This window comes from Saimiri boliviensis, chromosome 5, assembly GCF_048565385.1.
Source record: "Saimiri boliviensis isolate mSaiBol1 chromosome 5, mSaiBol1.pri, whole genome shotgun sequence".
Taxonomy (NCBI): domain Eukaryota; kingdom Metazoa; phylum Chordata; class Mammalia; order Primates; family Cebidae; genus Saimiri; species Saimiri boliviensis.
In genome coordinates this window covers 129,689,265-129,714,484 of record NC_133453.1, presented here as the reverse complement: position 1 = coordinate 129,714,484, position 25,220 = coordinate 129,689,265, and the positions used below count along the sequence as shown (strand labels likewise).

At 42.1% G+C, this 25,220-nt stretch overlaps 1 protein-coding gene across 3 annotated transcripts in view; it reads right to left on the bottom strand.

Moving 5' to 3' along the window:
* Positions 1–24,874, bottom strand: part of SEC11A (SEC11 homolog A, signal peptidase complex subunit) — a 48,597-nt gene extending 23,723 nt beyond the window's left edge. The window contains exons 1-2 of one of the 3 annotated variants that reach the window (XM_074399968.1): positions 24,685–24,874; positions 687–796 (exon numbers count right to left, since the gene is read on the bottom strand). In XM_074399968.1, the coding sequence (XP_074256069.1) occupies positions 687–796; positions 24,685–24,735 (161 nt within the window). In that variant the 5' untranslated portion in view covers positions 24,736–24,874. The remainder of the gene's footprint in view (positions 1–686; positions 797–24,684) is intronic. The other 2 variants (XM_074399969.1, XM_003921657.4) reach the window with 2 other exon arrangements.
* Between the last annotated feature and the right edge of the window lie 346 nt (positions 24,875–25,220).

Here is a 25,220-nt window from a genome sequence, read left to right as displayed (position 1 = left end):
TACTATAACATCTAATGAACTAACAACTAAATATCAGGCCTGGTGTATCAAAGTAAGGAATATAAAAAGACAGAAGAATTTCAGGAAAATAAAGTATAATGAGACAATTTCTTAAGGGATGTGCCAGAAACAAACCTCACATGGTAACCTTTTTGTAGTAAGGTCATGAACCCTTTGGGGTTCTGAATGGAATGCCTAACAAAGTGAGAATTTCTTTTTTCTTTCTTTCTTTTTTTTTTTTTGGAGACAGAGTCTTGCTCTGTTGCCCAGGTTGGAGTGTGCAGTGGTGCAATCACAAATCACTGCAGGCCTCAACCTCTAGGGCTCAGGCAATCCTCCTACCTCACCCTCCCGAGTAGTTAAGACTACAGGTCCATGCTACCACACCGCTAATTTTTGTACTTTTTGTGGAGACAGGTTTCACCACATTGTCCAAGCTAGTCTCAAATTCCAGAGCTCAAGTCATCCACCTGCTTCAACCTCCTAAAGTGCTGGGATTATAGGCATAAGCTACCGCACCCAGCCTGAAAATTTCCTACAATTGAGAAATAGTGACCAATTTTCTTCCAGGCCCTTTTCTGGAAAAGAGTAGTTTCTAAGGGGATGATATACCAGTTATTTCGTATGTCACTTTTCCTCCCAAGTAATACCATGAAATTCCACGCCTTGAAAAGAAAAACTGTTACCTGAGCACCACTACAATTGGACTTTCACTTCCAGTTATTACCATTAATCCCTTCCAGATCATTAGTGCCGATGAGACAATCATTCCAAAATTTAGGACTTGGTAATAGAGCTGCAAGAACAAAAGAGGAGAGATCAGATCCACCATTATCTCCACTTAGAAAAGCGATTGACAGCTGTATCAATTTGAAGGCTTCAAGCAGTACTAATAGGAAAACTAAAGTTCTGAGACATTCTTTATAATAATTATGCCATCAGCATATCAAAACAGTCCCCCTTCTTTCACCCAAAGCACTCTGCTCCATTTTGTTTGGTAAAACATCAGTTACATTTATATACCTTATTATTTTAAGAACTTTTCACGTAAGTTATTTCATTTGGGTTTCATAATCATTCAGTTTAAATTTAATCACAGCCATGCTACCTACCAGCCAACAGTAATGTATCTCTGCTTCTGAACTCCTCTATTACTTTTCTTTTTCTTTTTTTCTTTTTTTTTTTTGAGATGGAGTCTCACTCTGTCACCTAGGCTGGAGAGCAGTGGTGCCATCTCAGCTCACTGCAACCACCCCCTGGGTTCAAGTGATTCTCCTGCCTCAGCCTCCCGAGTAGCTGGGACTACAGGAATGCACCATCATGCCCAGCTAATTTTTTTTTGTATTTTTAGTAGAGATGGGGTTTCACCATGTTGGTCAGGCTGGTCTCGCACTCCTGATCTCAAATGATCTGCCCACCTCCGACTTCCAAAGTGCTGGGATTACAGGCATGAGCCACGTCACCCGGCCCTCTATTATTTTTCCCGTACTTATCCTTTGATAATCATGGGATAGTCAATGATATATAACTCCAACCTCTCATTTTACAGATAAGGAAACTGTCTCAAAAAGAGGAGAATTCACCAAGTCCTATAGCTTATCAGTCACATGAGGATTGGCCTTCTGTGTTACTAAATTTCCAGTACTCCACAAATTCTAAAATTCTGTGACTTGAATAAACAGATAAAACACCTGAAGCCATTTCAATTTCAAATAAAGAAAATTCAGAACATGTGGAAAAGGCAAAAAAAAAAAAAAAAAAAAAAAAAAAATTACAAAATCAGATAAGAAAAATAAAGTGAGCTAATTGTTTTGGGCCAATGCTGGAAAAAGTAGAGAGGATGACCGGACACCAAGGCGAATAGTTGAAGGAATGAAAAAATCTGGTACTGGAAAGTACTGGGAGAAATCTGAAAAGCATATTAAGGTCCAATTATGGAGAAACTTAAACCCAGGACTGCAACTATGGACCCAACAAAACATTAGTAATAAAAAGTGAAAAAAGAAAAGTTTCAAAAGGTCTTACTCTATCATCCAGGCTGACGCGCAGTGGTGTGATCACAGCTCACTGCAGCCTCCAACTCCTGGGCTCAAGCAATCCTCTCACCTCAGCCTCCTAAGTAGTCAGACGTGGTAATTTTTGTATGTTTTGTAGACAAGAGGTTTCGCCATGTTGCCCAGGTTGATCTTGAACTCCTGAGCTCAAGCAATCCGCCCATCTCAGCCTCTCAAAGGGCTGGAATTACAGGTGTGGGCCACCGTGCCTGGTCACTTTTGTTGTTTTAAGATTTGCTTGTGGACATTCTACACAACTGTCCTAGTCTCTTCAAAAATCCAATGTCATTCAGTGCCATGGGAAAAAATGTGGAAGACTGTTCTAGATTAAAAAGGACTAAAGAGACATAACAACCAAATGCACAAACTTCGGTTTCTTTGTTGTTTTTTTATCTCCTTCTCATTCAGTTCTAATAATGCACACACTGGCTGGATCTTGGTTCAAAAAAAAAAAAACAAAGAGCGTAAGAAAAAATCCCAACTATAAAAGACATTTTGGGGTGAACTGAGGAAACTCAAAATATGACTTGAATATTAAATGACACTAGAAAATTCATGGTTTTTTATTTTTTATTTTTATTTTTGAGACAAGGTCTTGCTCTATCACACAGGCTGGAGTGCAGTGACATGACCTCAGCTCACTGCAAACTCTACCTCCCAAATTCAAGTGATTCTCGTGCCACAGCCTCCCAAGCAGCTAGGATTGCAATAGGCAAGCATCAACACGCCTGGCTAATTTTAGAAGAGACAGGGTTTCACCATGTTGGTCTCAAACTCCTGGCCTCAAGCAATCCACCCGCCTTGGCCTCCCAAAGTGCTGGGACTACAGGTGTGAGTCACTGCACCCGGCCTTTAATTTCTTAAATTATGTGATAATGGTGTTGTGGTTATGTAGAACACTGTCCTTATCATAGAAGATGCATATTAGTAGTAGTTAGCTAATAGTTGTAGTTAGAGGTGAACTGTCATATCTGTAACTCATTTTCAAGTGATTCAGCAAAAAAAATAAAAATAAAAAATCCTATACATGTACACACACATTAAGTATACACAGAACAAATACGGCAAATATGCTAATAATTGTTGGATCTGTGTGGCAGATTACAGGTGTTCCCTGTAATATTCTTTAAATTTTTCTGAAAAGTTCAAAAAATGCATAGAAAAAATGGAAGAAGCCAAGTGCAGTGGCTCACGCCTGTAATCCCAGCAATTTGGGAGGCTGAGATGGGTGGATCATTTGAGTCCAGAAGTTAGAAACCTCATCTCTGCTAAAAACACAAAACTTAGCTGGGTGTGTTGGCACATGCCTATAATCCCAGCTCCTCAGGAGGCTGAGGCACAAGAATCACCTGAACTCAGGAGGCAGAGTTTTTAGTGAGCTGAGATGGCACAATTACACTCCAGCCTAGGTAACTGAGCAAGACTCTTTCAAAGAAAAAAAAAAAAAAAGAAAGAAAAGAAAGAAAATGTTAGTTGTTATATGTGGAGGTGTAATACTAGGCAATTATTTATTTCTTTTTCCTTTTTCTTTTCTTTTCTTTTTTTTTTTTTTTTTGAGACGGAGTTTCGCTCTTGTTACCCAGGCTGGAGTGCAATGGCACAATTTCGGCTCACCGCAACCTCCGCCTCCTGGGTTCAGGCAATTCTCCTGCCTCAGCCTCCTGAGTAGCTGGGATTACAGGCACACGCCACCATGCCCAGCTAATTTTTTGTACTTTTAGTAGAGACAGGGTTTCACCTTGTTGACCAGGATGGTCTCGATCTCTTGACCTCGTGATCCACCCGCCTCGGCCTCCCAAAGTGCTAGGATTACAGGCGTGAGCCACCGCACCTGGCCTTCTTTTTTTTTTTTTTTAATTTGAGATGGAGTCTCACTCTGTTCCCCAGGCTGGAAGTGCAATGGCGCAATTTCGGCTCACTGCAACCTTCATCTCCTGGGTTCAAACAATTCTCCTGCCTCAGCTTCCTGAGTAGCTGGGATTACAGTGCCTGACACTACACCCAGCTAATTTTTGTATTTTTTTTTTTTTTTAAGTAGAGATGGGGTTTCACCATGCTGGCCAGGCTAGTCTCCAACTCCTAACCTCAGGCAATCCGCCCGCCTTGGCCTCCCAAAGTGCTGGGATTACAGGTGTGAGCCACCGTGCCCAGCCCTATTTCAATTTGATCATCTATATTTTCTGCTTCTTCCCTTTTAAAATTGTTATTTCTATTGAAACATTATATACACATATGTACAAGAATATGTACTACAGCAATATCCTAGCCATGGCCACCTACGGCAACCACTTTCATCTCTTTTAGCTATTTATTCTGGTATTTACCCCCATCATTCTAAAAATTAATTGTTTCTTTTCTTTAATACTAGGGAGCTAATACATGATGAGGGGCAAAGCACAGAGACTTATTCCTGTAATCCCAACACTTTGGAAGGCCAAGGTGGCCGGATCACTTAAGCCTAGGAGTTCGAGACCATACTGGGAAACAAAGCAAGACCCTCATCTCTACAAAAAATACAGAAAAAGGCTGGGTGTGGTGGCTCATGCCTATAATCCAACATTTTGGAAGGTTGAGGTGGGTGAATTGCTTGAACCTAGGAGGCAGAGGTTGCAGTGGGCCAAGATTCTGCCATTGCACTCCAGCCTGGGCAACAAGAGTGAAACTCTGTCTCAAAAAAAAAAAAAAAAAAGAAAGAAAGAAAAGAAAAGAAAAATTAGCTGGGTGTGGTGGCGCATGCCTGTAGTCCCAGCTCAGCTCAGCTCCTTGGAGGCTGAGGCAGGAGAACCACTCGAGCCCAGGAGGTAGAGGCTACACTGAGCTATGATTATTGCCCCACTGCATTCTAGCCCAGGTGCCAGAGCAAGATTGTGTCTCAAAAAATAAATCAAATTGTGATGAGGAATCCAGCTCTCTTGTACCATTTTCTGTTTTTTTCCCTACAATTAACCTGTTTTTCCTGCAGACTTTTTTTCTTTTTCTTTCTTTCCAAAGCAGAATCCTGTATACTTTTAAAATAAGTTTTAAGTTTCATATTCATTGCACAGTTAATCTCTGAAAAGATAGACACGAAACTGGGGAAGAGTGTGATGACCTGCTCTTTGCTAGCTAAAACTAACTCTCAGACTAAAGCTGCTCAGGCTTTATGTGAGCTCCTTGAGCCAGACAGACTCAATCTTAGCTTCTTCATTTTAGTTATTTTCCCGCCATTAAGTATATAATTATAGTATGTAGCTGGGGCAGGCTGACACTGGGCACCTCCAGGAATGCATTTGTTGATAAGGGGCCGAGTTAAGTGGTACCAGCAGAGCCTGGGAATGCAGGTGCTGTCGAGTGCCCAGAGCCCCCATTATCTATAAGTTGTATGTCTTTCATGACAGCTTTACCCCTCTCACCTGGCACTGTTTTATTTCTCACGTACCAGTTTATCTTTTAACTTTTTTGCTTACTCTGCTTTTGTGAAAAATTTCCTTCTGCTAGGTTCCGCCTCCCCTTCAAAACTAGGGTATTAAAGACCACCCAACTCTTTCTTAGGGGCTGAGAGAATTTTGGGCATTAGCCACGTCTTACTCGCCGGCATAATAAAGGACTCATAATTCAATTTCAGAGTGTGGCACATTCCTTGACTCGCTTGGGTACAACAAGAGGAACCAGGAGTCAGGGTTGAAGGAAAATATTTTCCGATATACATACTTTACGTTTTTACAAGATCTAAGTATTACTTGTTCAGAAACAAACTGTTTAGGTTTATTTTTTTAAGTCCATGCTAATGGCCACAACTGTTTTTCCAGGATTCCAATGAAGCATGTTGTACTCAATCAATGTAATCAATCAATTTCCAAAGGAAAAAAGAAAATATGAACATTTTCTCAGAAACACTTAGAAATACTTGCTGTTCTTTGAGTAATGGAGTGATTTAAGCACATGGGTAATCTGAAACCTACTTTGACACGTTTGCAGGTGAGGAAACTGAGGCACAGAGAAGCTAAGTGATATGCTCATGGCTGCATATCTACTGGCTGGCAGAGTAGCACTATTAGAACTCAAGTCTCCTAAATTCTACATCTTCAAGATGGTGGCTTTTTTTTTTTTTTTTTTGACGGAGTTTCACTCTTGTTATCCAGGCTGGAGTGCAATCGCGTGATCTCGGCTCATCTCAACCTCCGCCTCCTGGGTTCAGGCAATTCTCCTGCCTCAGCCTCCTGAGTAGCTGGGACTACAGGCACGCGCCACCATGCCCAGCTAATTTTTTGTATTTTTAGTAGAGACAGGGTTTCACCATGTTGACCAGGATGGTCTCGATCTCTTGATCTTGTGATCCACCCGCCTCAGCCTCCCAAAGTGCTGGGATTACAGGCTTGAGCCACGGCGCCCGGCTGATAGTGGTTTTTTAAAAGACAAAATGGATCTTTTTATTCTGAAGGCTGAATTGAAGAAGTGGAGTAGGAGATGATAGAAGTAGGAAAACTAGCTTCTAAGATGCAATTATGTCAACCAGAAGATAAACAGTGAGGAATTCAGCTAAGACTCAATTTTCCAACTTTCTGCATTAAAAATATCACCTACAGTACTGGTTAGGCCAACAGATTCTGGGCCCCACTTCAGAACCTCTGAGGAAGGGGTTGTGGGATTCTACAATGTATACAGTTCCACAATCCCTTACTCAAAACAGTTGGGGGTCAGATGTGTTTCAGATTTCAGAATGGCTGCGATTTTGAAAGGGTAATACTTGCATATACTGTATGTCACATATATTCTTAGCAGGGTTAAGGCAATATCCCATTATCAAACACATTAAGATTTCAGCAGCAAAACAAAAATTCACACTGAAGTAAATAAACACTAAAAAATAAAAAATAAAAAACCTGTATGGCAATCGGTTCACATCTATTTGAGGAAAAAAATTTTTTCTTTTTCTTTTTTTTTTTTTTTTTGAGACTGAGTTTCGCTCTGTTACTCAGGCTGGAGTACAACGGCATGATCTTGGCTCACTGGAACCTCCACCTCCTAGGTTCAAGCGATTCTCCTGCATCAGCCTCCCAAGTAGCTGGGATTACAGGCATGCACTGCCATGCCCGGCTAATTTTGTATGTTTAGTAGAGTCGGGGTTTCTCCATGTTGGTCAGGCTGGTCTCAAACTCCTGACCTCAGGTGATCTGCCTGCCTCAGCCTCCCAAAGGGCTGGGATTACAGGTGTGTGCCACTGCGCCCAGCCAAAAAAATTTCCATTTTTAAAACGGCTCAGTTGTAGAGTTACCAGAAGTTACCTAATAAGACATCTTAATAAGATAACTGCTATCTAAAAGAAAAATGTGGCCGGGCGTGGTGGTTAGTGCCTGTAATACCAGCACTTTGGGAGGCCAAGGCAGGTGGATCACCTGAGGTCAAGAGTTTGAGACCAGCCTGGCCAACATGGTGAAACGCTGTCTCTACTAAAAACATAGATTAACTGGGCATGGTGGCAGGCCTCTGTAATCCCAGCTACTTAGGAGGCTGAGGCAGGATAATTGCTTGAACCCAGGAGGCAGAGGCTGCAGTGAGCCAAGATTGCACCACTGCACTCCAGCCGAGATTGCACCACACAAAGCGAAACTTCGTCTCAAAAAAAAAAAGCGTGGGCAACAGTGTGAGACTCTGTCTCAAAAAAAAAAAAAAAAAAAAAATGCTCACTGGGTACAGTGGCTCATGCCTATAATCCCAGCACCTTGGGAGGTCGAGGTGGGAGGATTGCTTGAGTCCAGTAGTTCGAGTCCAGCCTGGGCAATGTAGTGAGATACTATCTCTAAAATAAATAAATAAATTTTAATAATTAAGGAAAAAGAAAAATGCCAGCCAAGGCAACATAGCAAGATCCTGTCTCTCCTAAAAAAAAAAAAAAATTGCCTGGGCACAGAGGCTCACACCTGTAATTGACACCAGCCTGACCAACATGGAGGAACCTTATCTCTACTAAAAATACAAAATTAGCTGAGTGTGGTGGTATATGTCTGTAATCCCAGCTACTCGGGAGGTCGAGGCAGAAGAATCACTTGAACCCAGGAGGCAGAGGTTGCAGTGAGCCAAGATTGCGCCACTGCACTCCAGCCTGGGCAACAAAAGTGAAACTACGTCTCAAAAAAAAAATTTTTTTTTTAATTAGCTGAGTGTGGTGACGCACACCTGTAGTCCCAGCTACTTAAGAAGCTGTGTTGGGAGGATTGCTTATGCCTGGAAGGTCGAGGCTACGGTGAGCTGTGACTGCACCACTGCACTCCAGCCTGGGCAACAGTATGAGACCTTGTCTTGAAAATAATAATAAGAGCCGGGCACGGTGGCTCAAGCCTGTAATCCCAGCACTTTGGGAGGCCGAGGTGGGTGGATCACGAGGTCGAGAGATCGAGATCATCCTGGTCAACATGGTGAAACCCCGTCTCTACTAAAAGTACAAAAAATTAGCTGGGCATGGTGGTACGTGCCTGTAATCCCAGCTACTCAGGAGGCTGAGGCAGGAGAATTGCTTGAACCCAGGAGGCGGAGGTTGCGGTGAGCCGAGATCACGCCATTGCACTCCAGCCTGGGTAACAAGAGCGAAACTCCATCTCAAAAAAAAAAAAAGAAAATAATAATAAAATAAAATAATAATGAACAAGTTAAAATGTATGCTTTTCTATGTCCCTGCAAGGAGGTCACTAACCAGCCATAATTATCCTTCTCTTTTTTCTCAGACATATATTACTTTTACTATTGAATCATTATTGTGAAATGCATCTAATCAAGATCATCTTCCTCACTTTTGTTAAAGAAAGAGGTTAAAAGTTCCTGATTATGTATAACTGGTATCTTCCTTAAAAGGTATCAATTTGTATACTGCCAAGTCAATCTGCAAGTCAAAACCTAGACAGAAGCACACTATTTGCCTAAATAAACATTCTTTCCGAGCAAAAGTTTGAAAAGTGTCATACTCTTCTCCCTTTCTTTTTACCCCTCTTTTCCTGCCAACAATCTTTACTCAGAAGTCAAACATATTGCCTCCCTAGCCCATACATTCCCTACCATTATGTCTGAATGCTTAGGAATGTATATAATCAGAAAAAAGTGGTGTCTCTTTCTGTATTGGCAGAAATAAGATGGCAGCTACCTAACCTTCTCATATCATCTGACAGAATCAAGCTAACTATTAATAAAGACATTGCAACATATGTAGAATAACAACCACAGAACTGAATAGCCTTATTATTTTTTTCTAAGAAATGACCAGAACAAAATTTCCTCAATGCTCAAGGTGAAACTAGAAAAGAATGGTATTAAAACCAAAGTTCTATATAGTATCTCTTAGCAGCTGTGATATAGGAATTTGTGTGTATATGTATTTATTCTTTTTAGGAAGTACTGCGTAGAACACTCCCCCAAACTCCTGTGACTAGAATAATCCACAAGACAATTTATAATCCACTCTAAGTAATATATAACAAGAAATTAAGAAAAACGTAACACAGAAAATTCAGCAAGATCAGAGTTGATAATAATTTTAAATACTATAATAGGCTACAATCTAGAAGCTATGTCCTGTGTATTTACCTATAACAATTATTATCAAATACACCATTGTGTTCCTATTCTTGTAAAAGATATTTGAAGTTCAACATATAGGGTATGTTCGTAGAAATCAGAAACAAAAATGTGTCTTACAGCTACAAAATAGCAGTTGGCTCAAGTCTTAAATTCCATTCATCTCAAGAACTCAAACTAAGGTACTCATTAATCCATAAACACAATTCTCCTGCTTTCTATCTCACATAAGGAGAAATTAGAAGCTAGGTATTACAGAAAGATATACTGATAGCAGCTAGAAGCGAAATTGATGGTGCTAAAAAAACTGAAATATGTTCAGATGGACACTATTATCCAATAAAGTCAATGCAAGTCTTGGAATGGATCTTACGATAATTTTTAAATCCCTAATAGTCTAAACAAGTATATCATTAAAACAAGTTTTACTTTAAAAATGTCAAATCTTTTAAAATCTGACAAGTGAAAACATATTTATCATATGCAAACACATGTACAGCAGATTCCCTCATAATAGCCTCAAACTGGAAATAACTCAAATGCCCATCAACAGATGAATACAGGCTCATTGGAGCATTTTGGATTTTGGATATTTCAGATTTGGGATGTTCAACTAGTAAAATACAAATCCAAGTATTCCAAAATTAAAAAAAAAAAATCCAAAATACTTCTGGACCCAAGCATTTCAGATAAGGGATACTCAACCTGTACATAAATTGTAGTATTTCCATAAAATAAAATACTACTCAGGAATAGAAAGGAATTAACTATTGACACATATAACATAGGTGAATTTCCAAAATATGCTGTCCTGGCCAGGAGTGGTGGCTCATGCCTGTACTCCTAGCACTTTGGGAGGCCCAGGAGGGCAGATCACTTGATGCCAGGAGTTTGAGACCAGCCTGGCCAACATGGCGAAACCTCGTCTCTACCAAAAATACAAAATTTAGCCAGGTGTGGTAGCGCATACCTGTGGTCCCAGCTGCTCAGGAGGATGAGGTGGGAGGATGGCTTGAACCTGAGAGGTGGAGGTTGCAGTGAGCTGAGATCACACCACTGCACTCCAGCCTGGGTGACAAAGCAAGACTCTGTCTCAAAAACAAAAAACAGAAAAAACACCAGAAAACAAAAAACAAAATATGCTGTTCCAGCCAAAATGAGTTAAAGAGAGCAAATTTACCTTCCTGCCTAAAATAAATAAAACGCTGGACAAAATATATGAAACAAGGGTTTTCAGACATTGGACATGTGACTGTGTTCAGGTAGCAAGGACTGTGATTGCTTAGAAAGCAGAAACAAAGAAGGTGAGACCTACAACTGCCTCAACTTATAGATCAGAGAATTTCCAGACCACAGGGCAAAGGAGAAATGCAGACAGAGCCTAGCAGTCTCCCTGACTTGAGGATAAAGAACTGGGGAATTCAGCCAGGTGCAGTGGCTCAGACCTATAATCCCAGCCCCTAGGGAAGCAGAGGTGGGAGGATAACTTAAGCCCAGGAGTTCGAGACCTGCCTGAACAATATAGAGAGACTCTCGTTCTCTGTAAGAAAAAAAGAACTGAGAGTTCAGGGAGGCAAAAGCAATGATCAGTGCATGCATGTGAGGGGACTACTGGGGTGGAAAAAGAACCATCTAAAAAGGAGCAGATGGAACAATTCTCACAGCTCATATGGGGTAAGAATAGTTGGTTTCCACCAGAGCAGAAATCTTCATAACACATGGGGCTTTGGATTACAGTACTCAGAAAGGTATTATTCACTTGTAGTGCAAAATTAGCTGCAGACTAAAGGCTGCTCTAGATCCACATAATAAAGCTTCACAAGAGCTTGAGAAGACCAAACTATTTCCACGTAATTTGTCTGTATCCCAGAATAAAGCTCAAGAATATTTACACAAATACAAAAATATCCAGCACCCAAAAAGGTAAAATTCACCAAGTCGGCAACCAATATAAAACTACCAGACATGCGAAGAGGCAAGAAAATATGACTATAATGAGAAAAATCAATAAATAGAGACAGACCCAAAAATGGCAGAGATTATAAGATTAGTAGAAAAGGATATTTGCTGGGCGAGGTGGCTCACACCTATAATCCCAGAACTTTGGGAGGCTGAGGTGGGCGGGTCACAAGGTCTAGAGTTCGAGACCAGCCTGGACAACATGATGAAACCCTGTCTCTACTGAAAATACAAAATAAGCCGGGTGTAGTGGTGCATGCCTGTAATCCCAGCTACTCAGAAGGCTGAGGCAGGAGAATCACTTGAACCCGGGAGGCAGAGGTTGCAGTGAGTCAAGATCACGCCACTGCACTTCAGCCTGGGCAACAAGTGAGAAACTCTGTCTGAAAAAAAAAAAATCCAGACTTAAACTCCTAGAGACAAAAAAATTACAATGTCTGGAATAAACACCAGACAGGTGAAAATAACAGCTGATTAGGCACCTCAGAAGAAAAGTTTAGCAAACGTGAAGTCATAACAATAGAAATTATCTCAATTGAAAAAGCAAATAGAAAAAAAAAAAAGACTGAGCCAGGCATGGTGGCATGCACTTATAGTCCCAGCTACTCAGCAAGAGGCTATAGTGGGAGGATCACTTGAGCCCATGAGTTTGAGAGCAGCTTGGCAACATAGCAAGACTCCATCTCAAAAACAATAATAATAATTTTTTTTTGAGATAGAGTTTTGCTCTTGTTGCCTAGGCTGAAGTGCAATGAATGGCATGATCTCAGCTCACTGCAACCTCCACCTCCAGGGTTCAAGCGATTCTCTTGCCTCAGCCTCCCAAGTAGCTAGGATTATAGGCATGATAGCTACTTATACTGGATACTTAGTGAGATCATGCCACTGCACTCCAGCCTGGGCAATAACGCGAGACTCTGTCTCAAGAAAAAATAATATGTAAATGATCTAAATACTATCTTACAAGGTAAATAGTGTCCACCTGGATAGATAAAACAGTGTTCAACTACATGCTGCCTACAAAAAAATGCACTTTAAAGACAAATATTGTGAAAGAAAAAAAGAGAAAAACACCCATTATGCTTACATTAATCAAAAGCAGACTGAAGAAAAAAAAAGAAAGCAAACTGGACACAAAGTAGATTTTACCACAAATAATGGTTACAGGGACAATTATGGTCATTTAATAATGATAGGAAGGTAATACTGAAGATGTAAAAATCCTAAACATTTATGCAAACAATAACCTAGCTAATTTGTTTTTTTTTTTTTTGAGATGGAGTCTTGCTCTGTCGCCCAGGCTGGAGTGTAGTGGTGGCATGATCTCAGCTCACTGCAACCTCTACCTTCTGGGTTCAAGCAATTCTCCTGCTTCAGCCTCCTGAGCAGCTGAGACTAAAGCATGCATCACCACGCCCAGTGAATTTTTTCTATTTTTAGTAGAGATGGGGTTTCACCATGTTGGCCAGAACGGTCTTGATCTCTTGACCTTGTGATCTACCCACCTCCACCTCCCAAAGTGCTGGGATTACAGGCATGAGCTACCATGCCTGGCCTTAAGAAAAATAATTTTAACAATTCTACACACTAACTCTTCTAGAAAACTGCATAAAAGTTAATACTCCCCAACTTACTCTATTTATCTAGTAAGCCAATTTTAAGCCAGTTTTAAGTAAGGTTCCACAACAGGTCCAACCTCTGAAAGCTGTACTAATAGCTGGGATTACATTAGTAATCACTTGACTCCGAAGATTTCACGGTAACTGGTGAAATGTTACCTGAAATGTTACCCTGTCTGTAATGGACAGGGATGCTATATGTAGCCTTTAGCAATCCAGTTTAAGTAAACGACAGCCAAGACCTTTGGAATTGGGGACAAAGCTATGCTGTTCTTTGGAGAATTGTTCTCCTCTTGAGTAACAGCTTGTAGTTTGCTACTGAGTTCTTGTAGAGACTAAAACTTGACCATGGGCCAAGTTGCCATGTGACCTGAACTACTCAGCATGCACTAGATGCCTGGACAATGTCAGATCCACCAAGCCATAAAGTAGGGCATGTGCAGCAGTAAGTACTCCATCACCAAGTGTAAGTGGTACACAGAAGACTGGGCTTGAGCATGTCCTGAAGACACAAGTAAATATGAGCAAGTGACTCAGAGACCCATGGCTCGTAACGATGCTATCCTGCAGCCTCTCTCATCCTGCATTTACTGCCTCATGAGGAGCTCTCCGTGACAGCTAAGGACAACTTTAGGCCTGATTTGTGATGGTTCAACATAAATCATCTAGCACTAACTGAAAGCAGACAGCTGTGGTATTACCACGAAGGATTGTGAGGAGAAATCTTCCCAATGGGCAGCTTCAAGCAATACAGTGGATGTTCATTTTGCCTGACTACAGATGGAGATTTACATTGATTCAAAAATAACTAGCAGTTTGGCTGGATGGACAGCGACTTGGAAGGGACATCACTGGAAAGTTGAGACGTCTGAGGAAAAGATATGTGGATGGAGTGCTCCTTATGTGTATATAGAATGTGAAAATAATTGTGTGCCATATAAATGCTCATCGAAGAATTACCTCTGCAGAAGATCTTAATAACCAGGGTGAACAAAAATGACTTCTTCTGTGGATGTTAACCTATTTCCCCAGCCACCTGTCTTACCCAATGGACTCAAGACCAAAGTGGCTGCAGCAGTCAAGATAAAGGTTAGCAGCATTGACTTCCACTCACCAAGACCTATTAGGTTCTAGCCAACATTGAGCACCTAGCCTGCCAGCAGCAAAAAACCATCACTGTTGCCACTCCAGATGGCAGGCTGATCATACTGATTCATTTCAATCATGAAAGGAGCAGACTCTGGATATAGATTGGTCTTCCATGTCCTTAGTATTTCTGTCAAAAACCCCCATCCAGGATCTTACAGAATGCCTTACTCCTCACGGTGGTATCCCATACAACACTGCTTCTGAGTGGGGGACTTATTTTATGGCAACGAAAACACAGCAGTGGGTAACTGAAACACAGCAGCATGGAATTCACTAGTCTTACTATGTCCCTCACACCTTGAAGTAGTTGACCTGAAATAACAGAACAGTAGGCCAGTTTTCGATTTATCACCTCTCAACTCCAAATCCACCCTCCTTCCTTGTGTTCAGCTGAATCCTACAAATATGAATCCTCTGCCAGCTGGCTTAATGTTAGGTTTAACTAATAAAGGGTATTGAAAGGCCACTGCACAGCAACAGAGGGCTTCTCCTCCTGGTTCCAACATGATTTTATTCCACCTGGTACCCAGTGGATCTGTGTGTTGGAAGCCTGGTAGTGCTCACCTCAGTGACCATCAAGGTTGACTCCAGCCCACATTCACTCTCTGCCAAATTTCTCAACCTTCCAGTAATTAACGAATATAAACCAGTTCCAGGAGAGTACTCTGGCAAATGGTATTGCCATGACAGATTACATGCTCTTGTGGCAGCCACACCCTTGCCAAAAGGTCTGAATCTCAGGCTTGGGAGGGGTTTGGGGTAAGGTGCTTTCTTAGTTCTCTCTTTGTTCACTCTCCCTCATCCTGGAGGATAGCAGCTATTTTCTGTTATATGCTACTTCTGGAGACTTTTTCTTTCTTTCTTTTTAAGAGAAAGGGTCTCATTCTGTTGCCCAGGCTGGAGTATAGTAGCATGATCGTAGCTCACTGCAGCCTCAAACTTCTGGGCTCAAGTGATTCTCCCACCTCAGCCTCCTGAGTAACTAGGACTACAGGTGAGCACCACCACATCTGGCTAATATTTTAATTTTTTGTAGAGACAGCATTTCACTATATTGCCCAGGCTGGCCTTGAACTCCTGGCCTCAAGTGATCTGTTGCCTGGGCTTCCCAAGGTGCTGGGATTACAGGCATGAGCCTGAGCACTGCCAAGAGTCCTCTTTTACACCTTTGAGTAGTTAAGTATCTTTTAGTAGTAAACAGTTACTTATATTAGATTTTCCTGTTCAATTACTGCTATGATTACTGTCTTCTGGGTGACAGAAATGGCCTCTTCAGAATGCAGTTATGGCACCAGCTAGGTGCCAACACTGTGGGGCTAGGGTAATGTCCAACATCCTCCAGTATGTTGTATATGATCTGAATTGACAACCAACATATGATGCTGTTTTTTCTTTTCTTTTCTTTCTCTCTCTCTCTTTTTTTTTTTTTTTTTTGAGACAGAATCTCTCTCTGTTGCCCAGGCTGGAGAGCAATGGCATGATCTTGGCTCACTGCAACCTCCATTTTCTGGGTTCAAGCGATTCTTCTGCCTCAGCCTCCTGAGTAGCTGAGATTACAGGTGCCCACCACCACGCCTGGCTTATTTTTGTATTTTTAGTTGAAACGGGGTTTTTCCATGTTGGTCAGGCTGGTCTCGAACTCCTGACCTCATGATCTGCCTGCCTCGGCCTCCCAAAGTGCTGGGATTACAGGCGTGAGTCACTGTGCCTGGCCAATGCTGTTTTTCCTATACCTAGGATTCATTAGTCAAGGAATTAGAGGATAGGAATGGGCGTGACTCCTCTCATTATTACCCCTAATGATCTGCTAGTGAAATTTCTGCTTCCAGACTGGGGCGGTGGCTCACACCTGTAATCCCAGACTGGAGTACAGTGGTGTGACCTTAGCTCACTACAACATCTACTTCTCGGGTTCAAGCAATTTTCCTGCCTCAATCTCCCAAGTAGCTGAGATTATAGGTGCACACCACCATGCCTGGCTAATTTTTGTATTTTTAGTAGAGACGGGGTTTCACTATGTTGACGAGGCTGGTCTCGAACTCTTGATCTCAAGTGATCCACCTGCCTTGGCCTCCCAAAGTGCTGGATTACGGGTGTAAGCCACCATGCCTGACTTGATTTAAAGGTTTTAATTCACAAAGGTTTTAATCCACCCATCAGGGGACAGAATGGTTCCATTAAACTGAATGTTAAGACTGCTACTTGGCTCACTCCTGTAATCCCAGCACTTTGGGAGTCCGAGGCAGGTGGATCACAAGGTCAGGAGTTCGAGACCAGCCTGGCCAAGATGGTGAAACCCTATCTCTACTAAAAACACACAAAAAAGTTAGCCAGGCGCAGTGGCACATGCCTGTAATCCCAGCTGTTCTGGACGCTGAGGCAGGGGAATCACCTGAGCACGGGAGGCGGAGGTTGCAGTGAGCTGAAATCGTGCCATTGCACTCCAGCCTGAGCAACAGAGTGAGACTCCATCTCAGAAAAACATAACAATAATAATAATAATAATTTAAAATTTTTTTAAAAGACTGTTACTTGGTCACTTTGGGCTCCTCATGCCAGAGAACAAAAATGCAGTGGGGTTATAATTGGCTAGCATGATTGACTCTGACCATCAGAGAGAAACAGGGTTGCTACCACACCACAGGAAGCAAGTGTAACTGGATACAGAGGATCTCTGAGGCCCTTCTTAAAGTCAGTGAAAACTCCAACAACCCAATTCAGGTATAATTTCTTTTTTTTTTTTGAGACAGAGTATTGCTGTCTCCCAGGCTGGAGAACAGTGGCGGGATCTCAGCTCACTGCAGCCTCTGCCTCCCAGGTTCCAGCGATTCTCCTGCCTCAGCCTCCTGGGTAGCTGGGATTACAGGTGCACACCACCATGCCCGGCTAATTTTTGTTTTAGTAGACACGGGGTTTCACCACGTTGGCCAGGGTGGTTTTGAACTCCTGACTTCAGGCCACCCGCCTTGGCCTCCCGAAGTGCTGGGATTACAGGTGTGAGCCACTGCGCCCTGCCCAGGTAGGACTTCTTACGACAACCCTTCAGTAAATAAGGGTAGGTCACCCCATCAGGCAAGAAACTATGACCAATTTAGGCTGTTGCTGACAGAAGAGAAAGAAAACAGCTATGATCATGTGACTAATTAAACAAAGGATAGTTATATCAGAATGCAACTTTTGTTTTATCTTTAAAGCTAATATGATTATAACGTGTGTATAGATGCCACACGGACAAATGGTAGACTCACAGTGTTGTATTTTGTCAACTTGGCTAAGTGAGAACTAGGTTTCCCCAAAACTCCTTCCCTGAATGGTTCTGGGTTAGAGTTGGCCCAAAATAAATCTGCCCAAGATTTGGAAGGTAAAGTGCAGCAGCTGCAATTATGCAGAAGGGCACTGTAGTTAGAGGTGGTGAGACAGACACTGAGGGGCTAGCAGAATCCAGCTCTTCTGGCTGACTCAGAGACCAGATAGACAGGCAACGGCCTCCCGCGGATCTCTCCATCTGCTCTTCTTTGCAGTCTCACTCCAGCAGCTAGACACGGAATCCTGTCCCAGACTCCATGGCAAGTGTAGATCTGTCCACCCAAACCAGTGCTTCAGAAGAGCTGCTTAGTGACATTCTTCTGGGTCTCTAACTTCCACTTTTATAAGCTTACTTATCCAGCTTCTCCCCGAATTGTGTGAGTTTTTTTGTTTTTGTTTTTGTTGTTGTTGTTTTTTTTTTTTTAGATGGAGTCTCGTTCTGTCACCAGGCTGGAGTGCAGTGGCATGATCTCAGCTTGCTGCAACCTCCACCTCCCAGGTTCAAGCAATTCTCCTGCCTCAGCTTCCCAAGTAGCTAGGACAACAGGTGCATACCACCACACCCAGCTACTTTTTGTCTTTTAAGCAGAGACACGGTTTCACTGTGTTGGCCAGGATGGTCTCGATCTCTTGACCTTGTGATCCACCCCTCTCAGCCTCCCAAAGTGCTAGGATTACAGGCATGAGCCACCGCACCTGGCCGAGGTTTTATTACTGTAACAAATCCATTATTCAATAATACTCATAGTTCTTCTTCCCAGACTAAACCCTGACTGATAAACCATGTTTTTTGGACAAAACTTTCTGTCCCTGTAAACACCTTAACTGTTTGGATTATACATCTCACTTTCTTCCTTGAGCAGAAAAGATAACCCTTTTGAAGAAGAGTTAAAAACACAGTTTCTGCTTAAGGGGAGCTCATATTTACTGCTATAGGCTTGTGCCATCTGGTTGTGGAAATGAATAATCATCCTTGTCTTTATGTCATTTATGAAGACAATGTTATGAAAAAATAACAGATGTAAAATATCAAGGAATGGTAGCAGGAAAATATCTTTAATTGTTACTATGATACTAGATTTACTTAGTTACACAGAATAAAGAATAATTTCTAGCTCTTCAAAATAATATACCAGCCGGGCATAATGGCTCACACACCTGTAATCCCAACACTTTGGGAGACCAAGGTAGGTGAATCACTTGAGGTCAGGATTTCAAGACCAGCCTGGTCAACATAGTGAAAGGCTCTTTACTAAAAAATGCAAAAAAAAAAAAAAAAAAAAAAATCAGCCAGGTGTGGTGGTACACGCCTGTAATCCCAGTTATTCAGGAGACTGAGGCAAGATAATTGCTTGAACCCAGGAGGCAGAGGTTGCAGTGAGATGGCACCACTGTACTCCAGCCTAGGTAACAGAGTGAGACTCTGTCTCAAAAAAAAAAAAAAAAAAAAGAATATACCTGTTGATGTGAACTGCAGTTTACAATAAAATTTTACTTGTGATTTTCTTGTGTATATAATAGAGACTGATATCACTATTTCTACATTGAAACTTGGCAATTCTTTAATAAATCTTATACCCTGTCAGTAATATTTTCCTGATTCTAAATAAGACCAGATTACTTGTCCATAATCAAGAAAAGTAGTGGCTTTATCCTCTCTTTTGGATACACTTCTTATTTGCTTCACATTTATTCATATTAGGTCCATGTCTAAGAAAAACCTCCTAGGTTTCTGCATGTTTCACTAGAGGGACAATTCATTTAAAAAAAAAAAAAAAAGTATCAAAGATATCTAGGCAACAGGGCGAAACCTCGTCTCTACAAAAAACCACAAAAATTAACCAGGCATGAGATGGAGTCTCACTATGTTACCCAGGCTAGGTGTGCACCTGTAGTCCCAGCTAGTCAGGAGGCTGAGGTGGGAGGATGGCTTGAGCCCAGGGAGTTGAGGCTGCAGTGAGCTGTAATCACATCACGCACTCCAGCCTGGGTAACAGAGCGAGAGCTTGTCTCAGAAAAAAAAGAAAAAGAAAAAGCTATCTAGAAATCGTTAAGATACCACTGCAATCACAGTTAAGAGTTGGGTGATCCTAAGAGATAGGAAGATATGAAACCTTCCTTAATAGGAAGGATCCTATTAAGTCTCAAGGACTTTACATTTAGGCAGGAAGGCATACAGATAATTAAAACCCAGAGAAATGCAAAATTCAATGAAGCAATGTAAGTGGCCTGGGGGAAGCTAAGCACACATTTATGAGAGCCTGCTTAGTCCATCCCGGCCAATAAAAAAATCTTGGCAAGCAGAGAAATGATTCCAAAAATTACATGTGACATACATGTAACATAATAATTTAGAGTAATGTACTTATTTTATTAGTGAGTAAACATCTTTCTTTTTCTTTCTTTCTTTCTTTTTTTTTTTTTTAAGAGATGGGGCCTCACTATGTTGCCCAGGCTAGACCTGAACTCCTTGGGCTCAAGCAATCATCCTGCCTCAGTCTTCCTGAGCAGCTGGTACTACAGGTGCTCCACCACACCTAGCTACCATTTTTAACCCCAGAATGATTTCTAATTAAAAATAGAATGTTTAAGGGAAAGTGTGCATACTGTTAATATTCTTATGTTAAGAACTGTTCACATTTGTTTTTGGTTTTTGTTTCCTATTGTTTTTTGAGACAGAGTCTCGCTCTGTTGCCCAGGTTGGAGTGCAGTGCTGTGATCTTGGCTCACTGCAACCACTGTTTCCTGGGTTCAAGCAATTCTTCTGCCTCAGCCTCCCTAGTAGCTGGGATTACAGGTGCACACCAGCACACCTGACAATTTTTTGTATTTTAAGTAGAGACGGGGTTTTGCTATGTTGACCAGGGTGGTCTCAAACTCCTGACTTCGTGATCAACCTGCCTCGGCTTCCTAAAGTGCTACAGGCACGAGCCACTGCACCCAGCCAAAACTAAACATACTCTTATCATACAATCCAGCAATCATACTTCTTGGTATTTATACCCAGCAAAGTTGAAATCTTATGTTTACACAAAACCTGAACATGAATATTTATGGTGGCCTTATTTATAATTGTCAAAACTTGGAAGCAACTAAGATGTCCTTCAACAGGTAAAGGGATAAAATATAATACATCAATAAAAAGGAATATTATTCAAAACTTTAAAAAATGAGTTATCAAGCCATGAAAAGGCATGGAGGAAATTTCAGCGCGTACTGCTAAGCAAAGAAGTCAATGTCATGTATATAACATTTTGGAAAAGGCAAAACTATGGAGACAGTTAACAGATCCATGGTTGCAGGGGATGAAGGGGGGAAGGGACGAAAAAGCAAAGCACAGAGGATTTTTAGGGCAGTGAAAATACTCTGTATAATACTATAATGGTAGAAACATGTCATTATACATTCATCCAAACCCCTAGAATGTGTAACACCAAGAGTGAATCCTAATGGAAACTATGGACTTTACCAATTATGATGTGTCAATGTAGATTCATCAACTAACAAATGCACCAATCTGGTAGGGGATGTCAATAATGGGGAAGGCTGTGCATGTGTAGGGGTAGAGTATTTGGGAAATCTCTGTACCTTCTTTTGAATTTTGCTATGAACCTAAAACTGCATACACATAAAATAAGTCTTAAAAAAAGTAAACAGAGAAAAAAATTGATTAAAACTTCTGTTTTGTTTATTTTGAGACCGAGTCTCATTCTTGCCCTGGCTCAATCTCGGCTCACTGCACCCTCCACCTCCCAGATTCAAGCAATTCTCCTGCCTCAGCCTCCTGAGTAGCTGGGATTACAGGCACCCACCACCACGCCTGGCTAATTTTTATTTTTAGTAGAGACGGGGTTTTGTCATGTTGGCCAGGCTGGTCTCGACCTCCCTACCTCAAGTGATCTGCTGACCTTGGCCTCCCAAAGTGTTGGAATTACAGGTATGAGCCACTGTGCCCAGCATAAAAATTGATTAAAACTTCCAAGAATACATATTCTATGATTCCATTTATATAAAATGCAAACCCCTCTATACTGATAAAAAGCACATTAGAGACAGGCCAGAAGGGGTCTTGCAGGTGATATGCATGTTCTATATCTTGATTGTGATCGGTATACATAAGTGTAAAAACTTATCAAACAGTACACTCTAAATGGATGGAGTTCATTTACTAAAGTATTCGTCTGTGGATCTGATAAGAAAAAAAAAGCAAAACTCAAACAAAATAATCAGACAATATATATGTAACATGTAATTAGGTATAAGCAGAAAAGTCATGCAAATGATAGCAACTTTTAGAGGAATAAAACAAAATTCTAGCTTCCCTCTTTCATTTGTTCTCAGTAACTACAGGCTTTGTCAATTCTTTTCCCCAAATATTATGTACAGATAAAGACCTCATTTCAAAACTCTCCCTCACCCCATCATATCCAATCCCTTCTATCCATTCCTAACAATCTCTGGGAGGCCAGAAGGGACAATTTTACCATTTAAACTTCCACTAACCCTGAATGTCCTGGATGCAATGAATTCTGAACCACAATAACTCTATATTAGAGAAACACAGGGCAGAGTAGCCTACTCATTCTATCTTCATGTTTCTGTTTTCTCTTCCTGTCCATTTTGTTAGAAGATTTATTATACCGTTGTGTAGTAACTGACATTTTTCTTTGTTTCTCTTTTAGACTGATTAACTCTTTGTGGGCAGGAAGAGTATCCTGTATCTCTCTCCAGCTTTAGTGCCTATCTGACAGGTTTGCACATGCTGAGTGAATTCCTCCCCTTTTGATTACAGGAATGCTAAGTAACCCACAAAGATGACACTATTAAGGTCTTTCAAGATCCAGCTTCAATGCTAGTTTCTCCTTGAAGCTGTTTGTAATGCCCTGACTGGAATCTCTCATAATTTTCCCACCAATGCTAAAATGGGTCATATCCTCTTTTATTCAAGTGTCCAGGCTTTGGAGTAAGACCTGAGATCAAATCCAAGTCCTGCCATTTACCTTCTATCTTAAACAAATCACTAAAGCTCTCTAACAATGACATCAACCACAGAACAACCAGTACTTACCATGTGCCAGATACTGTTCTGAGTGTTTTATACGAATTAACTCACTTAACCTTCATAGCGACCCTACGTTTGTACAACACAGTGAATGCAACTAATGTCACATAAGTATACACTTTAAAATGGTTAAAATGGCATATTTTATGTTGTATATATTTTCATCACAATAAAAGTAAACATAGGCACAGAGAGGTAAGTAATCTGCTCAAAGTCACACAGCCAGTACACAGCAGAACTACTTCAAACCTCAGAAGTCTAGCTTTAGAGTCCATGCTCTTAACTTCTATACTGTATTGCTTCTCAAAGTCTTCTTTTCTTTGTATATAAGAACAGCATTACCTACCTTACAGGTATATAAAGTGCTTCACACATGGCAAGAGCTCAAAAAGGTTATTTATTGTTTTGCCTTAGTCCTTTTCTACACATTTAGACTCCCTGAAGGCCAAGTCTTTCTTAACTATCTTTGCATTTCTCTCATTGTACCTAGCATTAGAGTACAACAAATAGCAGACTCAAAATAAATACTTTCTCCAGAGGAATGTCTGTGGCATCTAGAAACCCAAATAGGGATTAAAAAAAAAAAAAAAAAAAAGACAACACTATACAAGTAAAAATTTGAAGTGTTATTACAGACATAAAGTAACATTTGTGCAATTTTTATAGAATCCTCAATTCTGACTGATGGAATTGACACTGAGCTAGCTAAGGTCTGAAGGGGAAGTAAAGGGAGATGGTACATCTACTTTCCTAGGTGGCAGTTATAGGTACTACAAAATGCATGTCCAAGGACAAAAAATCCTTAATCGTGACATCAGGATAATCATAACAGTGAAATACTGTTTAAAACAAACAAACCAACAAAAAGGCCAGACGCAGTGGCTCAAGCCTGTAAACCCAGTACTTTGGGAGGCCGAGGCGGGTGATCACCTGAGATCGGGAGTTCGAGACCAGCCTGGCCAACATGGAGAAACCCTGTCTCTACCAAAAATACAAAATTAGCTGGGCATGGTGGTGCGTGCCTGTAATCCCAGCTACTCAGGAGGCTGAGGCAGGAGAACCGCTTGAACCCGAGAGGCGGGAGGTTGCGATGAGCCAAGATTGCGCCCTTGCACTCCAGCCTGGGTAACAAGAGTGAAACTCGGTCTCAAAAAAAAAAAAAAAAAAAAAAAAAGTTCAACGCAGCAAAACTCGGCTCTGCAGATACACTTGATACAGAAGACAAAACAGAGCAACCTTTCTAAGGACTAAATAATTACAACAGTATTCTCAGTACTATTTGGCATACGATCTAGAAGATCAAGGTACAGTAAACAGTAAAGACAAAATGAGGAGACCTACATTTCCAGATCCCCGTGGCACTGATATTGGACTGTAAAACCACAGATCTCAGGTCTGCCACCTTAGTGCTAAGCGGACGCAAGGGCAAGCAGCGTAACTGTTCCAACTCTGACGGAGCTCAGAGTGGTCCCAGTCAAAGTCGGTGCAGTCCACTACGGCTCAGCTCTACGAAAGGGTTGCAAGGAGCTGAAAGCAGCAAAACGGCTTTTGTGGGGCCTACAATAGCCTTCCCGTGCGCCCCAGAAACCGGCTAAACCTCGTCTGTCCCGAATCCACCTGGAGTCGCTCCGACTGGAGAAATCAAGAGTCTGCCGCCTTAGAATGTCTAAAACAATAAGCAACCCCAACTTCCACTTTCAAAGCGCGTACGGTTTCCATTTGCTCCCCTGCCTCAGTGGGAGGAATGGAGCATGAAGAACCGCTTCCCGCCCCGCCCCAGGTAGGCCCTTAATCCGTTGGGGGTTAAAAATAATGAGGCGGGCAAGGCGGGCAAGGCAGCCTCTGGCCATAGACTCCAAAGAAAGGGAACGACCCGGGCATCAGACCAGAACAGACCCTCACACCGGGGCCCTGGGGTCAGCCGGGCCCCGCAGCAGCAGCCTCGAAGGGACAGGAAGAGCCAGGGGAAAAAGAGAGCGGCCAAGCTCACCTGCCGCTTGTTCATCCGCCGCACATCGTCCAAAAAGTCTAGAGACAGCATGGCGGGGACGGCGAGCAGGACACCGGCAAGGGAGAGGGCGCGATGACCAGCGGGCGGAACGACTGGCGCTCGGGTTGGGCTCACACTATACAGTACCCCGCAGTGCCTGCACTTCCGCTTCCGGGGCGGGAGCCGGCTGGGTCGGGCACAGTCCCGCCCCTTCGCTGCGGAGAGCGGACAAAGAGACTCGCTACTGTGCTAGTCCAGTCTCAGAGCTTGGCCTCGCCATGGGAGGGTTCTTCCGCTCTGGCTTTCGCAAGAGAGCCAAGAACCGACTGGATGCCACTTCTTGGGATCTGCCGCGCGGCCCCTCACCTAGGCGGCGACCCAGGTTCAGGCAGGGAGGCAGCCCTGCCACCTTCGGAAGGCGGACCCCTGTGCACGCCAGGCCAATCGCGAGCAAGTTCTCCGGTGTGGGCGGGTATGGGTGTGGCAATGGACGGGTCGTGTGTCCATGAGTTCTCAGGTCGAGCAAGTTTTCCGCG